A 20565-nucleotide genomic window follows, 5' to 3' on the forward strand; every position below is an offset into this window, starting at 1 on the left:
ACAATGTGCGTTTGAGTAGTACACAGTGTAACTGTGTACCCAAATCTATGTGAAAAACCAAACAGATTATAGTCTAAACTCTATAAGTACAATAGTGCCAAATGCTGTGGAAAATAAATAAAATATAAAAAAAAAAATAAAAAAAAAAAAAAATTTAAAAGAATGTCCAGCAAATAAATAGTTAAGTGCAAAATGGATCCAGTGTTGTATCAAGTCCAGGTGCAAAATGCAAATAATCCAATCCCAAATCGCAGGGAAAAGTGCAAATGCTAAAGTGCTTGTGAATCTTCAAAATAGCCAAAGTGCGAGATAGAAGTGATCCGCCTTCACCTATAGGTCACCAGAATAATAATGGATGGCTCCTTACCACACGGTGTTGACCAGATTACTTAAAATATGGTCGATTAGGCTTGTTTTAAATGAGGATCAGCAGGGTCTCATTGGATTCCAATGTCAGCGATTGCAGCAAATGGTGTACCAAGAAAGGAGAAGAGATACCACCATAGTGTAAAACCATTTAATATACAAAAGTTAAAATTACAATGCCAAATGGCCTCTTACTGTTGCTGGTGCCCGTTCCCGGCACTGAGGCTGTAGGTGGTGGGGATAGTAAGACAAGATAAGAGATGGCCGCGTCCTGGTCCACTAGCGTGCGTTCCACCGCTAGTTGTCCATCAACCAGTGAGACCGGAAGTGCGTGGCTATGCGTGTGCGCTCGGATACCGCCTCGACGTCACGTTTCAGTTAAACCGTCTTCAGGAAGCGTTCCTGAAGACGGTTTAACTGAAACGTGACGTCGAGGCGGTATCCGAGCTATTTATTTGCTGGACATTCTTTTAAATTTTTTTTTTTTTTTTTTTATATTTTATTTATTTTCCACAGCATTTGGCACTATTGTACATAGAGTTTAGATTATAATCTGTTTGGTTTTTCACATAGATTTGGGTACACAGTTACACTGTGTACTACTCAAACGCACATTGTGACACGCATCCACTATTTTGATATAGCGCCCCTCACCTCACTATACAAAAGATGAAAGAAGACCCCCGGAGAGCAAGTAAGATGGAAGAAGACCCCCGGAGAGCGGAAGAAGACCCCCGGAGAGCGGAAGAAGGGCCCCCCCCCTTGTAAAAGAGCTAAAGAAGAGAGAGGGGGGCCCCCGGAGCTGACTTATAAATTACTTTAAAAACCCTGTGTTGTGTGTTTTCTTTTACACTTTGCCTCCAGGTGAATGGGTAAGGGTACCAGTAGGGGTCCCAGATTCCGATAAGCCCCCTGCAGACCCCGACAACCAATGGCCAGGGTTGTCGGGAAGAGGCCCTGTCCTTCTCAACATGGGGACAGGGTGCTCTGGGGTGGGGGGGGCCGCAGTGCGCCCCCCTGCCCCAGAGCACCCAACCCCCCCATGTCAAGGGCATGCGGCCTGGTACGGCTCAGGAGGGGGCTTGCTCGTCCCCACTCCCTTCCTGGCCGGGCAGCGTGCTTTGCATACGGGTCTGGTATGGATTGTGGGGGGGACCCACGCCGTTTTTTTGGCGTGGGGGGGGGGTCTCCTTACAACCCAGACTTAAGGGCCTGGTATGCCCTTGGGGGGGGGCCCATGCTGTTTTTTTATTTAAAATTTGGGTGAAGTTCCCTCTCAGGATTCATACCAAACGCCGCAGCTAGAATTGGCGGGAATCCAAGTCGGATCCCTGTCGCTTCTATGACGGCTTTGTCTCTATCGCGGCAAGCCAGCTCGGCGCTGGCTCCCGCAATGGGGCCCAGAGGTGGTCAATTTCGCCAAGAAAGGGAGCGAGATTGACACAATATCGCGGTCACCCACTGTAGCTCTGTTTTGGTGCACATACATACGAGAAAGACAAAGGAAAATTAGATGCCAAGACCATATATTTTTATATTAAAAGGCTTGTGTCCTATACCTCAAACTCAATACTATATAGACGGCTCATTTCTCTACAGCCAAAAGGCAGCCCAGGCTGGTGCCTCAAAAAAAATGAGCCATTCCTTTTGCTACAACTCTGTCTTGCCAGGTAAAGCATAGCGTACTGCACGTTTAACTGCCAAAACTGCCTCTTAACATCCACAAGTTTCACTCTCCTCTGCAGAGAAGTAGTGTGCTCTTGCACCTTTTGTAGGTCATGTCTAACAAATGCAATTTCCTCAATAGATTTCATTTGGTCTGTCATTTCTGACAGAGCAGACTTGCACCCATTAACCGCCAATACCCTTCTTAGAAATGGCTCGACTGACTGAAACCTACAAGATTGAATGATCCTGTGACCTCCCCGCAACTGGCATACAAGGTTGTGAGGCCATTTTGGAGAATTTACCCTGTGAACTAGACCCCTTAAGGGCTGCAGAAAATTGATATTTTTAATTGTTGTATTTTCCCAATATTTAGGGAAAAATTATGTGGAAAAAAAAAAAAAAAAACGCTCGTATGGCGGCTGCTGCCGCTTTACTACTTTTGTAAGCATCTTTCACTATTCATTGTAACTGAGCTAGAGTCCTGTAGTACTGATGTATATTTTGTCATAGTTCTCAGCTTTGTCTCCAGTTATAAAAAGTATATTCCCAAATACAGATTCCCTTCCCCAGAATACACATCTTGATGGGAACAGAAGTTCTTAAGCACCTACAAAAAGGACAACATTCAAGAGGACAAAAAGGAGGAAAGCATCCAACGAAGGCACAAGGGAAATCTTACCGGTGAAGGCAGGAACGCTTCATGAAACTTCTTTGGATTAATCCTTAGGGAACCCTAGTGAATAAGAATAGAGCAGTATGATACAGAAAGTCAGACACTGTCTGCACTAAAGCATGCACAAAGTTAATAAAATAAATATTATTTATAACCAAAGGCATTTTTTGTTTTGGGTAGCGTGGAGAAGGATTAGAACACTAGTTAGGTTTTTATTGCCATCTATGCCCCACTGGGGATTCACCCTCAGTTTGTAGTGTTTACCACTACTCACCAAGCATGAAAATGATGACCTCTAATTTTGAATTGTTACCAGAACAGGAATAGATGAGAGCCCTTTAATGGGGACACTAGTTCTGGTGACAACCAATGATCTCCTAATTTGAGGGATTCCTCACTTCCTGTTTTGGCTATGGGACAAAAGTGAAGGGAATTATCCCCACTGGAACAAAGATGGCAAAAAAAAGACAGGATTATAACCCCCTGAAAGTTTTGCTTTAGTGCTACTTTAAACATGATTTTCTAAAGTACACAATGATTGCAATTTTTTATTTCATCATTTCAGTGTGCTACAAGTTGCATTTTGAGAGGGTTTAGCAAACAATTGCAACAAAATTAGGGGAAATCAAACATCTACAGGACGATTCTTTTATTTAGACTACTTCATTATGAGATCATGTCAGAAAGGATTGCTCAGGTGTTAGGTTCCAGATAAATCAAATTCTATATTCCTAGTGCAGTTATTTTATTCTGGCTGTGTCACACATGTTTCTTTTCAACCCATCTGCAGGTTCAGTGTTTCCAAGGCAAAGAACAGAAGTTCGCCCAAGATTTGATAGACCACATGCCTGCAGCTGCTTGTTTGACTTGCTAGATTCTGTCTTCAAGCAGCTTTGTGGGCACTGGGCCACTAAAAATCAACATGCTGTAATACAAAATACAGAGTACACCCAGAGGCTTCCAAACAGAACTAGAAATATAGGAGAACAGTTAACTTTCCTGGTTGCTCATGTGGGAGATTAGAAAACCTGCTATAGGCCATCCCTTACCTCTGCTCTTCTAAGAACCAAGATAGATGAGCAACACTTCTCTAGAACCATTTAACTGGAGGATAGGTGTTACTCTGTAGGTACAGATTGAAGGCATATATGCTTCCTGGATCAACTCAAACCACACTGGCCAAAACTGTTTCGCACTTTGGCCTCTCTCAAGGCCAAAGCGTACAACACAAACGTAGGTTCAATTTCAATCAAGGCACACAAGCCCTCAGACACTGAACTCCCAGGATTCCAAACTTATGCATGACTTCAGAGAAGCAAACTACTTGGATCAATAATTAAAAAGCTTCAATCAAGATGCCATCATACTCCTTTTGGGTACTACACAGGTCTGTCTTTGGAATTTAATTAGACAAACATCAGAAAGGCTATGTGACGCACACAATATAGGATTTTTAATGCAGCTGAATCTGTACAGAAGCGGTCACACCAGCAGTGTCCCATTTTATCAGTCTGCACTGGGTTAAGTGATGCTGGCATCACAAAATCTTAGGATTCCTGGAGGCTTATGGTAAAGCTCACCATCAGAATATGTGCCCACATTGTGCACGATTCATTTTCATCTCTGGCTTCTCTTTAACAAGCAATTATCGCACTTAAAATTTATATCTGAGCAGATGGGTCCAATATCTTTCCTGACCAAAATTCTATTTACCATGTTGCTCATTTCACGCTGTGATCTCATATTTGGAACAGGCTGCATTTCCCATCTGCAAGGAACAGATGTTTTTGTCAAGAGGGGTGGTGATGAGAGGAGGTCTGTCCACTGACTAGAGGGTCGCTATTACACAAAAGCAGTGCTCATTTGTAATGAAAACTTTAAGCCAGATTAAAATGCTACTGCTTATTTTTGCTGAATTGAAGTAAATGAGAACTATGCTGTAACATTATTGAATCTGGGAGCAGGTAAAGCATTTATGAACTAGGGAATAAAGGTGTTTATAGTCAAAAGCACAGCTAAAGTGTATAATGCAGCAGACGCTGGACTCAAACCAATAACAAACATGACTGTTCACTTGTTAATATCAAGTTTATTAACGAACATCTGGAGAGAACCATATTTGCTTCAAGATGCACAGCAAAATGATGCATATATGCTAGCAGCAAATAGGGACAGGACGATAAAGACGAATTAATGGGGCTATAAAATGTTCAGAAATTAAATGGCAAAGAGGAATGTGAAATGGTAAGCTACGAGGCTGGAGTATTAGAGCTGCTTAATACAGATTAAGCCTTGAATTAGGCAGCATTCCACTTAATGTCTCCTTTAGATTTGATTTTCTGGTTTCCAAAAAACCCAGTAATGTGACTAGCCTCAGGCTATTCGCTATGAAAAAAACCTCCCTACTCAAGTTTTACTTGTTTATCTGCAGTCTTCTCTACATTTATTCAAAATTTGTGCATTGTGATAAAATCCTTCAAATTGCATCACAGAGGGGGCAGAGAAATGCAGTTACAATGTGTGAGCTAATTGGGAAAAAAAGGGACACCCCCCACAGGAACGAATGAACATGCAGCACTGCGTTCTGAGCTCCCACCCCATCACAAATTTATCTGTGTCGGAAGACTTTGAAGCGACTCATGCAGATAACAGAAGAATAAAGCACCAGCGAAATGACACTTATAGCTTTGAAGATAGACAAGCAAAACAGATATATTTGCTTTGTTCAGATTTCATGACTGAGTACATACATAGTCCTATGTAGAAAATGTAAAAGACAGCACAAGTTAAGAGGGCATTTACAACCAGGTGGCATACTGGGCAATATTTTATTTAGCTTATTTTATAGTAGTACTTGTAAACTGTACTAAAAATTTTAAATAGTAAAGCGATAACCCAAAAACTAAAAATGTACTATATTGCAGTTTACCAATCAGATGTGGTGACTGCACCGATTTTCTTTATGCTTCTCCCCTGTTTTCACCTGATGATCTGGCCCGTTGCACACCCTGCTATGAATGGAGGAGCACATGGGGCATATTTGGACAGCAGCATTGTTAGTCTGGAGGGGGGAGGAGTGTTAGATGTACTAGAAGATTTAGATGCACTAACAAATTGAAACTCAACTCCAGCTAACTTTCTAAGCAGTTAGCTCAGTTTTTTTTGCTAGGTTTTAGAAGAATAAAAGCCAACCACCCATTAGTGTTAAAAAGGCGTCTTAACACTGATACATTTTCAAAAAAGATTAAGACTAGAAACAGGCCTGCTGGCTTCATCACCAGATGAAAATAAAAAGCAAAAAAAGAAAAATAAGTGGCAAATGTGGTCATCGCATCTAAAAATTGCAAAGCTGCAATAAAAGTTTAAATGATCACTACCAGCTTTTCACGTAAGATTTTAAGTTTTAATAATGTATGAAACCAAAACCTTTAAATTTTGGATGGCTTAGGGAAATGGTTGAAAACCTTGGTGTTTGTGCCCCATTGAGTTTGCTTAAATTCCTGTCTCAGACGCAACAGGTAATTCGAGAAAATTGACAACATATGGGGAAATGGCCTTAGTCTGCATTTACACTTGTGTACAGTAGATTTCTAGTAATTTCAAGATTTTTTGGGGGGCATTTTTTAAAGCTTTGTGCAAGTTTTTTTGCACGTGCAACAAGTTTTACATATTTCCTGGGCAAAGAGGGGAGCAGTTCTATGGAAGGAGGAATTCTTCAGGCACATAAGCTCACAAAAATGCAGGTTGCATAAATACAGGCACAAAAACGCATGAATATACAAAAAAAAGCTCATGGATCATTTTGAACTTGAGGTGTAGACCATAGGGAGACAGTGTACAAGTATGAACAGGGACAGTTTGAAAGAACTGGATCCTACAGTGTACTTGGTCACAGGAATAAAAAAAAAAAAAAAAATAATAATAATATATACTCAGTTGTGAATGGAAGCTTAGACAGTAATTACTACAACAGTTCTCACTGGAACATTTACCCTCCTTTGGTTGTAGTGATACCGTCAAAAATTTTAACTTTACAACTTGGCAACAACAGTCACCAGAACAATTGGCAAGAGTGAATCTATCTAGTGGGAACACCGACAGCAAGAAAAAAAAAAAGAAAAAAATTTGTGGGGCACTAAATTTCTACTTTTAGTAGAAAATACTGTAAACTGCACAGCACACAAACCCAGACTGAAAGGTAACGCAACAAGACAGCTTCAGATGATTAAGTGGATTCACCTTTCAGGCTGGGTTGGAGTTTCTCCCATTCAAGTATATGCCACAGAGCCGATGGACAGGCTCCTTAGCTGCACCTTTGAGTAGGAGTCACTAAAATTTAAATTGTCTGGAGCGGCACCCAAGATTCCTAGGATTTCAAAACTAGAAAGTTTAAGATAAACTGTACACACACACACACACACACACACACACACACTTTGTGGCAAGTGGCACTATAAACATGAATATTTGTTTTGACACAAACCCACTTTCCATACCTGAATCAGTTCACCTCTCTTCAAACCTGCAGATACATCATCCTTATCCATGTACACTTCAAATAGATTTTTCTTCCGTCCTTTGTTGCGTGTACGGCTTGAACCCATGTTCCCTACATTACACCAAAAAAAAAAAAAAGGTAATTGAAAAACAGGTCAGAAAATCAAATACGCAAGTAAAAGAACGCTTAGTCAAACCGAACATGCCAAAAGGACAGTCATTTAAATGTACCCATGAGTAAATACGTAATTGGGAACAAACTGCAAAATGAAAAATAATCCCAAAAGCATTCACCCTTACCCCAGAAAACTCATCTCTGCACACATTAGCAAAAACCCTGCCGTATGTCAGATTTACTGTATTATGACGTGCAGTTTCATACAAAAAAAAAAAAAAGCAATCACGAATACCCGGCAGTGGCAAAGCTTAGACAAATTTTCATTGCAAAGCCTGCAACAAACTGAACATCCAATGGAAAGACGGCTGGAAGTAAAACCTTTAAAGAGGGAACCATGTTATAGGAAAATAGAAGCTGGTAAACCACTTAAGACCCGGACCATTATGTAGGTTAAGGACCTTGCCCCTTTTTGCAATTCGGCACTGCGTTGCTTTAACTGACAATTGCGCGGTCGTGCGACGTGGCTCCCAAACAAAGTTGCCGTAAAAAATTTTCCCCACAAATGGAGCTTTTTGGTGGTATTTGATCACCTCTGCGGTTTTTATTTTTTGCGCTATAAACAAAAAGTGACAATTTTGAAAAAAAATGCAATATTTTTAACTTTTTGCTATAATAAATATCCCCCAAAGATATATATAAAAAAAAAAAAAACTTTTGGTTTTCCTCAGTTTAGACCGATGCGTAGTATTCTACCTAATTTTGGGGGGGAAAAAAAGAAAATTCGCAATAAGCGTTTTTTCGTGACTGCAACATTATGGTGGACACATCGGACACATTTTTGGGACCAGTCATTTTCACAGCAAAAAGTGCTATAAAAATGCACCATTTACTGTGAGAATGACAATTGCAGTTTAGGAGTTAACCACTAGGGGGCACTGTAGGGGTTAAGTGTGACATATGTGTTCCTAACTGTAGGGGGCGGGGCCGGACGTGTGACGTCAGTGATAGTCTTTCCCTATATCAGGGAACAAACGATCACTGACACAATGAAGAATGGGGAAGGTGTATATATATATATATATACACACATACACACACACACACACACACATATACATATATACACACACACACACACACACACGTTTTTCAGGTCCGGTGACCGATTGCGGGACACCGGCGGCGATCGGGTCACGGAGCTTCGGATCACGAGCGCTCCACCGGCGGCGCGCTCGCGACCCCACAGCTGGGCTTAAAAGGTACGAGATTGTGCCCAGCCGTGCCATTCTGCCAACGTATATATCGGCGTGAATGGCTCCTTAAGTGGTTAAAAGAAATTAAGTTCGACTTATCGGTAACTTGTTTTCCGCAAGTCTTTCAGGACATCACCTAAGAGATCGTGGCTCCACCCACCAGACCAAAGGAAACACCTCTGCCACCAAAATTTTAAAGGAGGCTTCTCCCCACCACCTCGTTAGTAATAGAGTACCTCTGGCCCAGGCTGGAACACAAGCACAACATAATAAACTATAGTAAAATACACAGCATAAGGATGGTTTGTTGCCGTCTTGAAAGACTCCCTGGAAAACAAGTTCCTGGTAAGTTCAACTTGGATTTTCCCCAAAACATCTTTCAGGACAGCACCCGAGAGGATAACCGAGACTCAACCAAGACTGGAACAGAAAATCAAAAGGACAAGGTCTTGAGAACGGTTTGGAACTAATGCCACCTTTGGCAAAAAAATAATAAATGTAAATACCCCATCTGCAAATGGAGCATTAAGCTCACCGATTCTCTGCGAAGATGTAATAGCAAAATAGAAATACAGGGTCTTGATTGCAAAGGCTCAAATAGGGTTTTTGTCAATGTTTAAGGACTATTAAGAGCCCATTTTGAAAAAATCCTTAGCCCGGACTAGCCTGGACAGAGCTTAAACTCCTGAAACCCAAGGCTCAGAGGAAATGGATCTTTTCAGGAATAGTCCCAAGGCTGCCACCTGTACGTTCAGAGTGCAAACTGCTGGACCCTCACCTGCTTCAGTTTGTAAAGATTCCAAAACTGAAGTAGAATCACTCAAAATATTGGATGTGGCATATCTATGAGAACACACCCACCGACCTTTTATCTTGTATCTCTCAATGGTCAACTTCCTGAATGGCAACAAGAATTGTAGATTGTCCAACTATTTGCATAAAGAGCCCTAGTAGCCTTTCTACTAGAAAGTATGGTGTTAAGGGTTCTAAAAAAACATTTCATAAGAGCTGCTCCTCGGATACCAGGTGGAAATGCTAGTCTGGCTACATCCAGGAAGTTGACTGGATCTTGAGGTAGCAAGTCTGGTCAGAGGACGATGCAGGAATGGTTTTGACAGATGAAGAACCATAGAAAACCAAGCACTCTTTGGCCTATAGGGGCCAATAGAATCACAGAAGCTTTTTCCTTCTGTATCCAATTATGTCATTTAACACCAAAACAGGAAGGCAAACCCTAGATCAGTGATGGCAAACTTTTGATCCCAAGTGCCCAAACTGCAACACAAAACCAAATTTTAAAGTGCCAACACAGAATTAAACCTACCAGTGGCTCTGTACAGAGGATGGGACTGGTCATCCCTCTGAATGAGCCCAAGGGATCAAAGCTACGCCCAGAATGCAGGGATCATGCAGGGACCATGGCTGTTCGCGAAATGAGCTTTAGAACACAACCCTACTGAACCCCTCCACAAAAAAAGGGGGTGCAAGTTCCAAGGGAGACCTGGTGAACAGCCATAAATGTAGTGTCTGACCCCTAATCATTAACTAGATGAAAAAGGAGACATGGAAGGAACATTAAGGTTTTGGGGGCAAAAAATAAAATACATTGAGGCAAGGAGAACACCGGTCTCCAGGCTACCTTTTCCCCCAAATGGAAGAGGAATCCAGGTAAGGTTACCCCCTGCTGATGGAAGAAAAAAAATATTAAGTATATAAGGTTGACCAGGACCTACAGGCAACCTGCCTAAAATGAGAATGGGGCAGTATAAATCATATATACACATACAGGAGAGAGAATAAATTACACACACACTAAATATATATATACATATACACACACACACACACACACACACACACACACACACATACATATACATACATACATACACATATATACATATATACATACACACACACACACACACACACACACACACACATATACATATACACACACACACACACACATATATATATATATACATATACATATATGTAACAGAACCGAGTGTACCGGCTCGATCGGCCGTATACATTCCAGGTGTGGAAAACTGGCAGACTACCCGAGTCGCCAGATGCCAGACCAGGGAGAATGGTCCCTGCACCTGGATGCGTTTCAACTCCTGTGCCTGAGATAGGGCATGTCAGATGTGGGCATGTCAGATGTGGATCTAATTGCTTCGACTCAAATCGGAAGGTGTTGGAGGTTTGTGGCCAGGTCAAAAGACCTTATGCCATAAATGGGCAGGCGCCCCCCATTCCTGTCTCAGTGCATTCGACCAGGGCAATGGGTGCCTCATGGGCTTTGACATCAGGCGTCTGTTTCTTACGTGTGTAAAGCGGCGACCTGGTCGTCCGTTCACACCTTCACCAAATTTTACAAGGTTGATGCGAGTGCATCTTCAGATGCTTCCTTCGGCCGCAAGGTTTTGCAGGCGGCTGTTTAACCACTTCCATACTGGGCACTTAACACTCTCCTGACCAGACCAATTTTCAGCTTTCAGGGCTCTCACACTTTGAATGACAATTACTCAGTCATGCAACACTGTACCCAAATTATTTTTTTGTCCTTTTTTTCCCACAAATAGAGCTTTCTTTTGGTGGCATTTGATCACCTCTGGGTTTTTTTATTTTTTGCGCTATGAAAAAAGACCGAAAATTTTGAAAAAAAATTTTTTTTTCTTAGTTTCTGTGATAAAAGTTTGCAAAATATTAATTTTTCTTCATAAATTTTGGCCACAATTTATACTGCTACATGTCTGATAAAAATAACCCAAATTTTTTGGAAATTATTTGGTCTGTGTGAAAGTTTTAGAGTCTACAAGCTATAGTGCAAATCATAATAAATCACATATGATCACACCTGATGTATTGAAGGCCTATCTCATTTCTTGAGACCCCAACAAGCCAGGAAAGTACAAATGCCCCCCAAATAACCCCTTTTTGGAAAGTAGACATCCCAAGGTGTTTAGTAAGAGGCATGGTGAGTTATTTGAAGTTGTAATTTTTTCCCAAAACACTTTGCAAAATTAAGATTTTTATTTTGTATTTAAAAAAATTCTCAAAAGTGTCATTGTAATAGCTTATTTCTCTCACATGGCATGTGCATACCACAAATGACACCCCAAAATACATTCTGCTACTCCTCCTGAGTAAAACGATACCCCATGTGTGAGACTTTTTCACTGCCTGGCCACATACAGATGCCCAACATGCAGGGAGCGCCATCAGGGGTTTTAGGAGCATAAATTGCACATCTAACTAGTTGACAACCTATTACAATTTTGAAGGCCCTGGAACACCAGGACAATGGAATTAGCTTTCCAAAATGGGGCCATTTTGTGGGTAACACCCCAACGTATAATCTATGAGGCATAATGAGTCTTTTGAATGGTTCATTTTTTTCCAGAATTTTTTGGAATATGTGGGGAAAAAATGAAATCGCATATTTTTTACACAAAGTTGTCCATTGATAAGATATTTCCAACACATAGCATGTACATAGCAAAAATGACACCCCAAAATACATTCTGCTACTCCTCCTGAGTAAAACGATACCCCATGTGTGAGACTTTTCCACTGCCTGGCCACATAGAGATCCAACATGCAAGGAACACTGTCAGGTGTTCCAGAGACACATAGCATGCACATACCAAGAATTACACCCCAAAATACATTATGCTGAGCAAAGCGTAAACAAAAGATTACCTGTGGTAATAGTAGCGCAGTTCTACACAGCAGGATAGCACTGGTCCAGGCAGCAGGCAGGGACTTGGCCAGCAACGGCATACACAATTGTCCAGGCAGGTATACTGCAGGTGGTCAGTTCATGCAACAGGCAGAGGCATGATGGCATAGGTCCTACAGGCAGCAGGCAGAAGGAGGGCCTCGTTCAGGACAGAATGGGGACAGGGGTAGAGGCTTCTCCCACCCAAATGTCTTTGAAGCCTCCGGGCAACCAGACCCTAATCTAGGATGAAAAAAACGAAAAAAAAATTCTTCATCTAGAAAAACTTTTCTGGAGCCCCTCACATATGCGAGACCCCTGTGTTGAATCCCACTAGTCCAGTAGCAGGGTACAAGATCAGTCCAAGAGGCAGGCAAAAGGCATGGTCAAACAGTCCAAGGTCAGTTCCAGATCAGGCAGAGGCATTACAGAATCGTTAGGCAGAAGAATGGTCGAAAAACAGTCCAGGGTAAATTCCAAATCGGGCAGAGGTATTACAAAATCATTAGGCAGAAGCGTGGTCCAGTTACAAAGCAGGCAGTGGCATAAGGGGTGAGAAGGCAGGAACGGAGGATTACGTTTACCATACTAAACTAATACTTTGTTTTAAACGTTACCATACTAAAGTAGTCAGTTACACAGAGGCCTGGTTGTGAAGGACACTCTGCACAGTAATAAACTGTCTCGTCTGACTCCTCCACTGGCACACACTTTACATTTTTTTTTACCTCGTCGGCCTGATGCTGTGGGAGGGACCTTATCCGGGAAGTGCCGTTCGGAGAGCAGACTTAGAACATCTGATCGGATGTTTTGGGGTAGGTTAGTCGGGAATATCAGGGTAGTGGTAATTTCCTCCAGGTAGCCAAGGAAGGGTAGGGGGTTTTGGGTGGATTTGCGGTAAATATGGGAGTTGTAGACGGCCAAATGAAAAAAATAGCTTTCTTGTACCAATGGTACGTGCGTCTTGTGGGTAGATATGGTTCCATCATTCGATCATTTAAGTCGACTCCCCCCATGAACGAATTGTAGTCCCGGATACAGGTGGGCTTTTGGATGGTGGTGCCACGCCTTCTGCGGGTTTCTACAAAGGAATCGTTGTGGATGGAAGACAACATGTATACGTCTCTTCTGTCCCTCCACTTCACTGCCAGAACCTCCTTGTTGCGCAGACTCGCCGATTCCCCTTTCCTCAGCTTTGTATTCACAAGGCTTTGAGGAAAGCCTTTCCGGTTCTTTCTGGCGGTGCCACATGCTGGCGTCTTCCTCTGTTCCACAACCTGCACCGGAAGAAGAGACGTATAAAAGTTGTCCACGTATAGGTGGTATCCTTTATCCAGGAGGGGGGTGATAAGTTGCCAGACAACTTTTGCACTTGATCCCAAGTAGTCTGGGCAATCGGGGGGATTCAGCTGGGTGTCCTTCCCTTCGTACACCAAGAAGGAATACAAGTACCCTGTGGCTCGTTCACATAGCTTGTACATCTTCACCCCATAGCAGGCTCTTTTGCTGGGTATAAACTGTTTGATTTTAAGTCGGCCACAAAATTTTACTAGGGACTCGTCTACACAAATGTGTTGTTCCGGGGTATATATTTGGGGGAATAATTCTGAAAAATAATTTAATAAGGGGCGAATTTTGAAAAGTCTGTCAAAATTTGGGTCATTTGGGGGAAGGGACTGGGTGTTATTGAAGTGGAGGAACCTCATGATCGTGAAATATCGGTTTCTGGGCATTGATGCAGAAAAGATTGGCATGTGATAAATGGGGCGTTTGGACCAAAAGGAATGTTTTTCGTTTTTTGGGTTGAGTCCCATACAAAAGGTGAGGCCTAAAAAAATCCTGAACTCCTCCACTGTTAGATCTCTCCAATTGTAGGGACGGGCATAAGACGATGTGGGGTTGTTGGTGATAAACTGTTGGGCATATAGGTTGCACTGGGCCACAATGCTAGAAAGCAGTTCCTCAGTAAAAAATAAATCGAAAAAATTTATTGGTGAAAAATTGTCCGTGTCCACCTGGACTCCTGGCTGGGCAGTAAAAGGGGAAATGTTGGCTTCTCCGGAATTTGGAGGAAGCCACAAGGGGTACTGAAGGGCATAGGGAAGGCTTGCATGGGTCCTTGGCCTTTGCTGCCGAGGTACTGCAGTGCTGGTGGATGGCGCGACGGGGCTGGTGGATGGCGCGACGGGGCTGGTGGATGGCACTGCCTCCTCACCAGAGTGCCTTCTTTTGGCGGGCTGATTATCTTCCCCCTCTGAGCCTGTCTCGGTTCCACTGCTGTAGACTGGCTCGTAGTCTACATCCGAATCGGAATCCAGCTGGGAATCGGAAGACTAGAGCTCCCCGTTGCTCTCGTCACTTGCGGCAATAATTGCATATGCCTGCTCGGTGGAAAAGAGACGCTTTGACATTGTTGCTGGCGACTTCACACAGATGTGTGGCACAGATGTGCACTGAGGCGGCACAGATGGGCAGAGATGGGTAATGAGGTGGCAGAGATGAGGTGGAATAGATGTGCACCGATTGATTGCACAGATGTGCACCGATTGATTGCACAGATGTGCACCGATTGATTGCACAGATGTGCACCGATTGATTGCACAGATGTGCACCGATTGATTGCACAGATGTGCACCGATTGATTGCACAGATGTGCACCGATTGATTGCACAGATGTGCACCGATTGATTGCACAGATGTGCACCGATTGATTGCACAGATGTGCACCGATTGATTGCACAGATGTGCACCGATTGATTGCACAGATGTGCACCGATTGATTGCACAGATGTGCACCGATTGATTGCACAGATGTGCACCGATTGATTGCACAGATGTGCACCGATTGATTGCACAGATGTGCACCGATTGATTGCACAGATGTGCACCGATTGATTGCACAGATGTGCACCGATTGATTGCACAGATGTGCACCGATTGATTGCACAGATGTGCACCGATTGATTGCACAGATGTGCACCGATTGATTGCACAGATGTGCACCGATTGATTGCACAGATGTGCACCGATTGATTGCACAGATGTGCACCGATTGATTGCACAGATGTGCACCGATTGATTGCACAGATGTGCACTGATGAGGCGGCACAGATGTGCACTGATGAGGCGGCACAGATGGGCACTAATGTGGCGAAACAGGTGGGCACTGAGATGGGCACTGATGTGCACCGATGAGGCGGCAAAGGTGGGCACCGATGAGGCGGCACCGGTGGGCACCGATGAGGCGGCACCGGTGGGCACCGATGAGGCGGCACCGGTGGGCACCGATGAGGCGGCACCGGTGGGCACCGATGAGGCGGCACCGGTGGGCACCGATGAGGCGGCACCGGTGGGCACCGATGAGGCGGCACCGGTGGGCACCGATGAGGCGGCACCGGTGGGCACCGATGAGGCGGCACCGGTGGGCACCGATGAGGCGGCACCGATGAGGTGGCACAGGTGGGCACTGATGAGGTGGCACAGGTGGGAACTGAAAAGTACTGAGGTGGCAGGTGGGCACTTGGCACAGGTGGGCACTTGGCACAGGTGGGCACTTGGCACAGGTGGCACAGATGGACACAGGTGGCACAGGTATCACTGGGCACTGATTGGGTACTGGGCACGTTGTAACAGTTTTTATACATTCGATACTTTGTATCACTCACAGATTGCTCTCTCTCCTCACACGCGCTGTCTGTGTGAGGAGGGAGAGCCGGCAATGAGAGATGATCTCATATGTTTACATTTGAGATCATCTCTCATTGGCCACAGAATCGCGCTGTAAATAGCCGCTGTGATTGGCTATTTACCGCGATCTGTAATTGGCTGTGTCCAAGGGACACGGCCAGTACAGGAGTTCCCCCGATGCGCACTCGGAAGCGCACGCGGGGAACAAGGATAGGGGCGGCCGTATAAACACGGCCTCCCAGAGATTCAGAGCCACCCGGCGGCCGTACAAAGTCGTACAGCCGTCGGGAACTGGTTAAAGGTTGCAACTCCTTTTAAGGAGCTCTGTTTTTTGGGCTGAAGTTTGCTTTAATGCGTTTTTCCCACCCCTCGTTTGACACTGCTTAGGGACATCCCACAAGTCAAGAATGATGCCGTGTCCGTCCATGAACGACAGAAAATAGGATTTTTGTACTCACCGTAAAATCCTTTTCCCTGAGTTAATGGGCGGACACAAGCAATAGGGGACATACGACAATGGGGTGGTCAAGGTTAGAGGTAGACTGATATTTGTCCATTTTTGATAAAACGGCCGATCATACAAATTGAGCCGATATTTAACTCTGACCATTGTTCTCTGGCAAACATCGAGCGAGAGAGCGAAAAAGATAATCAAGCTCGATGTCGGAGTAGGCGGGGGCCTGGCAGCTATCAAACACCAGCCAATGGGATGGTATCTGGGCAGGCTGCCACGTGTATGTGGCCCCGCCCCCTTAAGAAGCCCAATCATTGGCTGCCGCTTGATAGCGGGTTAGGTAGGGGTCTCATGCTACTGGGTCCCACCCACCCCCACATCGAGCTTAATTCTGACAGCTCGCTCTCTCCTGTTACTTGTCAAGTTCACACACTGTTAGTTACTCTTCTCAGTGTGAAACCTACCAGTGCCACCCGCCAGTGCCAAACCAGTGCCATCTGTCCTGAGGACATCAAGTGTGTGCTAGAGTGAGTGGAGTGGGTGAGGTTTTTTTTTTTTTTTTTTTTTAAATCGGCCACAAAAATTGGCATCATATCAGCCATCGGCTGCCCCAATTTCTAAATATCGGCATCGGCTTTGGAGACAGACAAGTAAACACTACAGATATAGATATATTAACCCAGGTAAGATCTCATGAATGCAGTTTACATCCACAAAAAAAAAAACCCTGTTAGTCTTGCCAGTAATAGTATTTCCAAGAACCTTCCAGGACAGTTACTTGAGAGATAATTGGCTCCGCCCTCTACAGGAAACACAAAATTGGATACAATATAAAAGGCCCCTCCCTTTCCTCTGACCCCCAGTTGTTTAGAAGATCAAGTAAACCTCCACCAAAGTGCACTTGGCAGAGAAAAAAAAAAAAAAAAACACCAGCACTAGGGTGGGAATATAGACGCTGTCCTGGAAATACCGTTACCAGTAAGAGTAACAGGGGATCCCCCCCCCCCTCACCTTCCAGGACAGCTACTTGAGGATAAGATAGATACTAGACCTTAGGGAGGGACAACAGCCTGAAGCACTTTCCTACCAAAGTAGAGGTCCTGGCTGGAAAGCATCTGAACTCTATAATTGTTTGACGAATGAGAGGAGAACCAGATGGCAGCTTTAGAAATTTCTTCCCATGATGACCCCGATCTTTCTGCCCATGACGCTTCGCAGATAGCTTCTCTAATCAATCTAGCAATAGAGCTTTTAGATGCTTCGGACCCTTTTTTTGGGGCCACTTAATACCAACAGCTGGGAGGAACTCCTAAACCCACTGGATTTCTCTAGGTAAATTAGAAGGACATCTCTGTCTAAAAAAAAAAAAAAAAAAAAAAAATAATTTCCTCCTCCGCATTCTTGGGAGAGGTACAGAAACTAGGCAGGACTACTTCCTGGGACCTATTCAAGTTAGAAGATACTTTGAGTAAATAGAAAGGATCAGGTCTTATCACTACCCTGTCCTCTAGAATCCTCAGGAAGGGATCTTTACAGAAAAGACTGAAGATCAGAAATCCTTCTCCCTGACGTAATAGCTAAAAGGAAGGAAATCTTTAAGGTAATGCATTTCAGGGAAGCTTCATGCAAAGGCTCAAAAGGAGCCCTTGTTAGAGCATTTAACACCAAAGATGGATCCCAAGGAGTCACATGTTTGACGATCCTGGGAGCATGTCTAGATCTGGCCGAAAGGAACCTCCTGACCAAAGGATCTTCCGCTAGCCTCTTGTCCGAAAATAGACAGGGCCGCAACCTGAACCCTAAGGGTGCTGACAGAAAGTAATTTCTCCACTCCTCTGTGCAAAAAAAAACAATATACAGGGAGTGGAAAAATAATCTAAACCGGATTTCCTTTGCCAGGAATTAAAAAGTTGTCCAAACTTTCCCATAGTTACCAACTTGCGGCTGTCCAGGATAGTTTGAATAACTTTCTCTGAAAACCGTTTCAACTAAGATGCGCTGCTCAGCCACCGGAACGGACGGTCACTCTGCTCAGATAGTCCGCCAGCGTATTCTCTGAACCCCTGATATGGACTGCTCTGAGGCAACATCGATTTCTGCCCACGACAGAATCTGCTGTGATAGCGTTAGCAGTGAACCCGAATGAGTGCCCCCTTGCTTGTTCAGGTAGAAAACCCTCTTGCAGAGCCAAGCAAGCTTTCCCTACAGCTAGCAGTTACCTGAAATTTGAGGAGCGGCCTGCCTCCTTTGGTAACCAAGCTCCCTGGGCCTGCCAGACCTGAGAGTGCGCACCCCAGCCCCACAGACTGGCGCCTGTAGTAACCTTCACTGGAGCATGCTGCGCCCAGTTCTTCCCTCTCTGCAGGTGTTCCCGCTGCTCCCAGCAGGAGAGATTGAGAAAATCCTCTTGGGAGCTGAACTAGCTGATCTAGATAATCCTTCCTGTGATCCCAATGGCGCAAGAGAAAATCCTGAAGGGGCCTGGAGTGTAATTGGGCCCAGGGCACCCCTGGGATGGCTGCAGTCATTAAACCCAATAACTGCATGATCCGCCGAAGCGAGGTCTGTGGGAGAAATTTGAAGGCCTGCACAGCAAGAAAAAGTTTCAAAATGTTGTCCTCGGGAAGAAAAATCTTGTGAGCAACAGAGTCTATTAGATAACCCAGTAAATTATGCTCTGGGTGGACACCAGACAAAACCTCTGTTGACTTTCTACCCCAGACTCTGAACGGTCCCGCAAGACCAACTGCAGATCCCGGATAAGGGACTCGTGCAAAGATCAGAAAATCGTCCAGATATGGGATGATCGATACACTCTGTATCCGAAAAAAAGCCATGACATCGGCCACGATCTTTGTAAAAATTCTGGCCACTGCTGAGAGACTGAAAGGGCATTTTACTGCCAAATGACTCGGCCCTTTGTCCATGAAAATCGCAAATCTGAGGAACCTTTGGTGGTTCTGGCAGATTGGAACATGAAGGTTCTGGCAGATTGGAACATGAAGGTTCTGGCAGATTGGAACATGAAGGTTCTGGCAGATTGGAACATGAAGATAAGAGTTCTGAAGATCCAGGGTAACCATGAATACCTCTGTCCACAATAGATTCCTTGCAGAATAAAAGTTTTCCATCCAGAAACATCTGTAGAGAATATATTTGTTCAGGATGCTTAAATTGATGACCATCCAGAAGCCGCCGGAGGCCTTCTGAACCAGAAAGACGTGGGAATAAAATCCCTGGAATTTTGTATTTCCAGAACAGGGGAAATGACCCCTTCCGTTTCCCACATGGAGACTAGATTCAAAATGGCTTGCCATCTTTCTTGGTTTCTCGGCAGATGAGAAAAAAAATCTCTGGGGAGGGGGGGGGGAGACTTTTGAATTCCAACCTAACCCCTTTCCAATGTTTGAAGGATAAAGGAATTGTTGGAAATCTCAATTCTTTATATGTTTTTTTTTTTCACAAGAATATTCAAAAATACAGCTTTTCAGGTGCAATATCTTATTTAACAGATCTACATACTTAACTCAAATATTTTTATTTTACCTTAATTGTGTTTTACCAAAACAAAACCAAATTCTCCTAACCCATGATTACTCCTTTATCGCATTTACGCTCTGTCCTGTTTTGGACTATTCTTATCCTTGTCACATTCCTATCCACCTACAACCCACCCCAATTAACCCCTTCCCCCAAGAAATACAACTAAACCAGACTATACCGGTTTAATCTTAGAACAGAATAATAAGTAAAGCAAGATAGAAAGAAAAAAGGAAAAAAAATATATAAAATTTCCCCTTCCTCCCCATCCCTCTTCCCTCCTAGGGGAAAGAGACCACCGCTACAGATGAGTGCACTTCGGTGGTGAGTTTGAACTCAGAGATCCAATGGGTGCAGGCAACGCACAAAGCATAAATAGAAGCAAAAAGGTATGGACAGCCGCACTACGATAAGTGTAAAAAATAAAAGCCTTTAATCCAGTAAAAAACACTGCACAGAGAAACAGCAAATGGTGGGATAATATAACCGACGCGTTTCACATAGTTATACAATGCTTAGTCATAGCTAGTAACATAAAAAAAAAAAAAAAAACTTCCTCTTCCCTCATACCCCCCTCGC

At 43.9% G+C, this 20565-nt stretch overlaps 1 protein-coding gene across 8 annotated transcripts in view; it reads right to left on the minus strand.

The window, feature by feature from the left end:
• Positions 1–20565, minus strand: part of DIS3L2 (DIS3 like 3'-5' exoribonuclease 2) — a 727039-nt gene that overhangs the window by 618853 nt on the left and 87621 nt on the right. For all 8 annotated transcript variants that reach the window (XM_040349688.1, XM_040349693.1, XM_040349695.1 and 5 more), the window contains 2 exons: positions 7204–7316; positions 2714–2767 (listed from right to left, as the gene is read on the minus strand). In XM_040349688.1, coding sequence (XP_040205622.1) covers positions 2714–2767; positions 7204–7316 — 167 coding nt within the window. The remainder of the gene's footprint in view (positions 1–2713; positions 2768–7203; positions 7317–20565) is intronic.

Source organism: Rana temporaria, chromosome 4 (assembly GCF_905171775.1).
Source record: "Rana temporaria chromosome 4, aRanTem1.1, whole genome shotgun sequence".
NCBI classification, from domain to species: Eukaryota; Metazoa; Chordata; class Amphibia; order Anura; family Ranidae; genus Rana; species Rana temporaria.